This window comes from Podarcis bocagei (genome assembly GCF_964188305.1).
Source record: "Podarcis bocagei genome assembly, chromosome: 10".
NCBI classification, from domain to species: domain Eukaryota; kingdom Metazoa; phylum Chordata; class Lepidosauria; order Squamata; family Lacertidae; genus Podarcis; species Podarcis bocagei.
In genome coordinates this window covers 31786844-31792843 of record NC_138135.1, presented here as the reverse complement: position 1 = coordinate 31792843, position 6000 = coordinate 31786844, and the positions used below count along the sequence as shown (strand labels likewise).

Below are 6000 nucleotides of genomic sequence, written 5' to 3'. Positions count from 1 at the left end.
GAGCGCCTGTCTCTCCCCGGGGAATGGCATCCACACGGCGCGCATTCCTGAGCCGGCGGAGGGGCTGCTGGGACTTGTTTTGGCTCAGAGGGCGAATTCCTCCATTCAAACGCCAGTGTGCAAATCTGCCCTTGCCTGCCTATAGCCCGGCCCCCTTTCCGGCCCGGGACCAGGCTGGTGACTGGTGACTGCTCCCGCCAGGTGTGCGTGCGTGTGTGTGCAAGGGATGAGTAGTCGGGAGTATGCAGGGGCGAGAGGCGGGCCGGGTGCGGGGCTAAGACGGAAGAAGGCGCGGAGGGAGGCAAAGGGCGCGCGCGGAGCGGGGAAAGTGGACCAACTCCCCCGGCTGCTCCTTCCGGATCGGGAGTTTGTTCCTGGGGATGCCCGATTCCTTGTGGAATTAATGAGCCGCTCAGCTCAAGGTGATAGTCCTCATGGTGCACAGAGGAAGCCGGTGAATGAGTGTGCGGGGCCAGGCCTGCAGGTACACTTTGTGTGTGATACCCAGGAATGTTGCCTGAGACCCTTATTGTGAGTGTGTGTGGCTGATGGTCCCAAGCCCTACTGCAAAGTATCCTACATGTAAGTATGTAAATCGGAAATACTGTATTCGCGTTTCTTTCCTTCATTTTCAACCCTGCCTCTTGTTTCCCTCCGTTGCCCCCCCCCCCCGCCTGTTTCTAGATCCCTGGGAACAGAGAAATGGCTTTTGTATTTATTTTTTGCTAACACCCCTGCATAGAGATAGTGTTATTTAAGTAATTGTGTGTGTAGTTATAGATCTACAGTGATGTGAGTGGTATTTAATTTTTGCAGTGAGGCCCAAGATTGCTTGGAATGGCACTCCCCTTGCCCTGAGAGCTTGAACTCTCCACCTTCCTCAATATCCGTGCTAGTAGTATGTGCGTGGGAAGCCACCTGTAATTGATTTTTGTGTAGGAGGAGCATGTCTGCACATGGTCAGATGTATGCTCATTTTAAATTCTCCTAGTGCTGGATCTAGGCTGCGCACACGTTGCCAGCTTAAAATACAGCTAGGTTGTTCTTTTTTTCTCAGTTTGGATCAAAGCCAGTTTGGAATGAAAGGCATCAAAATGCCGTATGTCATAAGAAATGACAGGATACAGACAGAATAGATATTCATTGTGGCTAATGTTGTGCGTATACTGCTTTTCAAAACCAGCCATGGGAGTGCACTGGACGCAAAATAAGAGGGGTGTGTGTGTGTGCAGAGCCCTAAATTGTGCAGTAAGTCCTATAGACCCCTGGCTTAAATGAAGATCTCTTGAATCCTGTAAACTGCTTTTGCCACCTCGGATCCTTCCAATAGCCCACACTGAGCTGCATCTGGCCATACTGAATATTTGAGCAGCGGCATTATTTAAGGAGGCAGTGAAAAGTTAAAATCACTGTGCCACTTTCAAAACAGTTTTCTCCTCCCTTTGATCGACTCAGAGATTTGTGGTGGGCTGGCAGCATTTCTACTGTGTGTACTTTGGACACACAGGAATCCCAGGGAGAGAGATGACACACAGGAATCCCAGGGAGAGAGATGCGTGAGGACAGAGCAAGAGAAAAGGAGCGGGGAGGGGGGAGCCTGCATGTGTGGAGATGAAAAGAACCATTCTTCATGTCATTAAGAATTAGTTAATGAAACAGAAGGGAAGGACCTTGCTGTAGAAAATAACACAGGGTTTTGTTGTTCTGTTGCCAGCTGTACTTAGAATAATCCACCCTTCCCGGAAAGTGAGATGGCCCACAGATGCATATCATAACTAAAAGGGAGAAATCAGAAGCAGTCGCCAAAGTTGAAGTTTTTATCCTGGGCTGGTGCTACCTGTAATTCTTCAGCATGACAGGTAAGCCAGTAGGGTCAGTGGAGGTGCAACGGGCTGCAGAGCTGATTGGCTTATTTTGAGATTGTTCTATATGGAAGTTGTGTATGTGTGGAGACATCCTTCCTCTCCCTTCCTCTCTTAAATATATAACCCCATAAGTCACTTGGGATTTATGGCAGAGAAGCCACTGTAGGAAATACCTGCCCTGGGGGGGAAGAGGCAAGACCTGCGACTGATGACTCAGCAGGTCATTTGTGTGTCTGAGATTGATGACTCATCCTTGGAATGGCCCTGCCCTGCTTAATCAGCCGGGATGGGGAGAAACAGAGCTACACTTATTCGAATTTAGTTCAAGGAGGGATGGGATTCCCCCCTTTTACTGTCACAGGCAAACTGTAGTTTGTCAGCTTTCTTTAGCTTCAAAGGGAAGCTTTGGTGCTCAATAGCTGCCAGCCTATTGTGTAGCTATTAATACCACAGAATGTGTGTCTAGGATCAGTCAGTGCCATCTCTTTAGCTTATCTTTATCAACCGCCAATGGGCTTATTGAGATGTTAGAACAAAGGAGTGAATGCTGACCTTAATGAATGAACGTATAAAGTTGTATTACTCAGAACATTGTTCCATAGCAAGACCCTCCTGAATCAGACCAAGAACCTTTCGGGTCCAGCATCCTATTTTCCATAGCACCTCATCTGGCGCTTAAAAGATTGCAATGTTGAATTCTTCATGGTGAAATACTCAATGCTCCTGTCTTGTGTTTGTGTGAATGACGCCTAGAATTCTCCTCACCAGTCGCTGTTCACCCCGCCCCCCCAAATCCATTATCCCTGTTTTGTCTAAATACAGTCATACCTCATGTTATTTTTGCTTCATGTTACATTTTTTCCGGTTGCATCCCATGGTGATCCTGAAGTACCGGAAAGGGTTACATCCAGGTTTCGCCACTTGCACATGCGCACAAGCACTAAATCGCACTTCGCGCATGCGCACAAGTGCCAAATCTCACTGCGCACCTGCGCAGATACGGTCTTCAGGTTGCGGGCTTTTCATGTTGCGAATGGGCCTCCGGAATGGATCCCGTTCGCAACCAGAGGTACCACTGTATTTAGTAATATTGTATGCGGGGCCAGCCCTACCGTTAGGCAGAGAGAGGAGCATAGGAAGTTGCCTTTATATGGAGTTGAGTCACCTGGCTCAGTGTTGTTTACACACTGACTACATGCTGCTGTCTGGGATTTCAGACAGCGAACATTCCCAGCACAAACTGGAGACACCAGAGATTGAACCTGAGGCTTTCTGCATGCAAAGCAGATGCTGTACAGAAAAAGCTATATAGTCCATCCTCTCTGAGCTCTGGCTTTCCTGCTGCCTTAGTCAGCGAAACTTGGGGTGCGTCCCCAGTCAGCAGTGGAAACCACCCAGTCTGCTTCTCCTGTGGACAGCACTGTATGTTTCACATGCTTTGCTTGTCACCCCCAAGCTATCCTGCTGCCCTCTGGTGCTACAGAAGATGCTGTCCCATCACCAGTGTTGAAGTATGATTCAGATGCCTGTCCAATTGGCTCTGATCATGGGATATAAAAGGGGACGCCGTCTTGTGCTTCACCTCAGGAAACAAAATGTCATGGACTGGCCCTCATTGTAAGAAGACTGCAGATCTAGCCGTAATGCTGAATATAAATTCCTTTCACAATCATTTCCTCTTTCCTGGGAACCATAATAAAAATAGGAATAAATTACTTGTACTCCACCCATCTGGCTGGGTTGCCCCAGCCCCTCTTCATGGCTTCCAACATAATATAAAAACACAGTGAGATATCAAAATTTTAAAACTTCCCAATACATTCCCGCCTTCAGGTGTCTTCGGAAAGTGGTTTGCTTGTTCATTTCTTTGACTTCTGATGGGAGAGTGATCCACAGGGCGGGCGCCACTACCGAGAAGGCCCTCTGCCTGGTTCCCTGTAACTTTACTTCTTGCAACAAGAGAAATGCCAGAAGGCTCTTGGAGCTGGATCTCAGTGTCCGAGCTGAACTCAGGGGGTGGAGACACTCTTAGGAATTGCAGAGTACTAGTAGTGGCAGCAGCGAAGACATTTCTTAACAAAATTCTCAGTAGCTCAATTCCTTGATCCTCGGAAGAAACTGTGACAATGAAAAGTGCTATAAAACCAATATTAAGTTTGCAGACAGGTCAGCTAGGCCTTTAAGTCAAACAATAAGTTGTGTAAAAGTTCCCTTTTAAGTTCAGCTCTGTTCATGACTTGGAGCCTACTGGGTACCATATGTCCATTTTATTTATTTATAAAAATATTCATATACAGTGGCACCTTGGTTTACGAACTTAATCTGTTCTGGAAGTCCATTCTTAAACCGAAACCATTCTTAAACCAAGGTGCGCTTTACCTAATGAGGCCTCCCGCCACCGGTGCCCTTCCACTGTTCGGATTCCATTCTTAGACCAAGGTAAAGTTTGCAAACCAGGACACTATTTCTAGTTTTGCGACGTTTGTAAACTGAATCGTTCGTAAACAGGGCTGTTTTTAAGCTGAGGTACCGCTGTACCTCTATAGCATAAAAATATCAAAGACCTTTACAGCAATATCAATATATATTAAAGAACCACATTAAAAATTGTAATTGGAGATCATCAGTTTCCAGTTATGGGAAGGTGCTTTCCTGATCATCTGCATAAGCCTGGTGGTATCAAAAAGTTTTCAAGATTGAAACAGAAGGCGGCTGCTGGATCTCTATGGGCAGAGCATTCCTCAGGATTGGACTGATAACACTAAAGGCTTGGTTTCTTGTTCTTGCAGACAACACTGGTGTTTGCTGAAAGAGGTTTCCGTGGGAAAGCAAACATTTGACTCTGGGGCTCTGCATTACGTATTTGTTCTAATCTTCCATTTCTTAGAAAAGGCAGGGGAAATGGAGCTCCAGGGAGCTGCAGGTCAGGTTCAGGCCTGCTGTTATGAGCAATGTTGATACTGGGCTGCTTTGGAGGCCCTGAGGTTGGGGATTTGCTCCTGTTTGATGGCGTGATGGCAGTTCCCTGGAGAGTGCTGACTTTGCCCATGTAAAGATTGCCACGTTTAAGCTTTGGAGGGAGGGAGTGGAGGCAATGCTTTGTGGGAAGGTGTTTTGTGTGTGTCCGTATTACCAAACAGTTGGGGATGTCTACTTGTCGTCGAGCGATCAGATTTATCAACTTGGTTCCTTTGGGGGGGGGGGCTTAAAATGCTCTCACATTCCTGCTGGTTTGGCTTGGTGGGAACAGTGCACCACTCTGGTTTGCCTTAAGGTGGGCAGCTGCCAGAGAAGGCGAGGCTCCTGCTTCTTCTGCACAAGGTCCACTTTTGTGAATGCCAGTTGCTTGGAGTCACACCTGGGGAGGAGAGTGTTCATGCAATCAGGTCTGACATCCCATAAGCATCAGGGTGTGGCCTCTGTGAGAGCAGGATGCTGGACCAGGTGGGCCATTGGCCCTGATCCAGCAGGGCTCTCAGCATGTTTTTATCTGTTACGCAGCATTATCAATACACATGATGGTTTATAGACTAAAATTGAGACACCTGCTTAAAAAAATTTCCATAAGGGTGCAGAGGAGGAAGAGCAGGGTGTCCTTTTAGTAATTAAATGTCAATGCATGGCAAAAAAGGGGAAAATATGAAATGCATCAGCACCTGAAGAGGATAAACAAGGATATGCTAATCTATTTATATCAGGCATGTCCAAAGTCCGTTTCGGGGATCTAATCTGGCCCACTGGTCCGTACCCTGTGGCAGTTTATTTCAACAACTTTGGATGGCCCTCATGCATGTTCACTTCATCAAATCTGGTCCTCTTTAAAAAAAAGTTTGGGCACCCTGATTTATATAGATACAAATTTAGTAATCATTTACTATAATTTCATGGTGTCATGTGGAGTTGGAAGGGACCGTGGGGGTTATCTAGTCCAGTCCCCTGCAATGCAGGGATCTTTTGCTGAACACGGGGCTCAAACCCACGACCCTGGGATTAAAAGTCTCATGCTCTACCGACTGAGTAAGGAAGATTGTGGCCAGGTGTCCTGTGTGCCTGCTTGGTCTGCCACTCAGGTGCTCCCTGTTGCTGATGGGCAATTTCAAGGTTCTGCTCTCCCTTATAATTCATTGTTTTCCCA

At 47.0% G+C, this 6000-nt stretch overlaps 1 protein-coding gene across 1 annotated transcript in view; it reads left to right on the top strand.

Moving 5' to 3' along the window:
* The first annotated feature begins 234 nt into the window (after nucleotides 1-234).
* The window catches only part of CARD10 (caspase recruitment domain family member 10), a 47442-nt gene continuing 41676 nt past the window's right edge, over nucleotides 235-6000 (top strand). The window contains exons 1-2 of the mRNA XM_081211092.1: nucleotides 235-582; nucleotides 1715-1859. Of these exons, the coding sequence (XP_081067218.1) occupies nucleotides 1853-1859 (7 nt within the window). The 5' untranslated portion in view covers nucleotides 235-582; nucleotides 1715-1852. The remainder of the gene's footprint in view (nucleotides 583-1714; nucleotides 1860-6000) is intronic.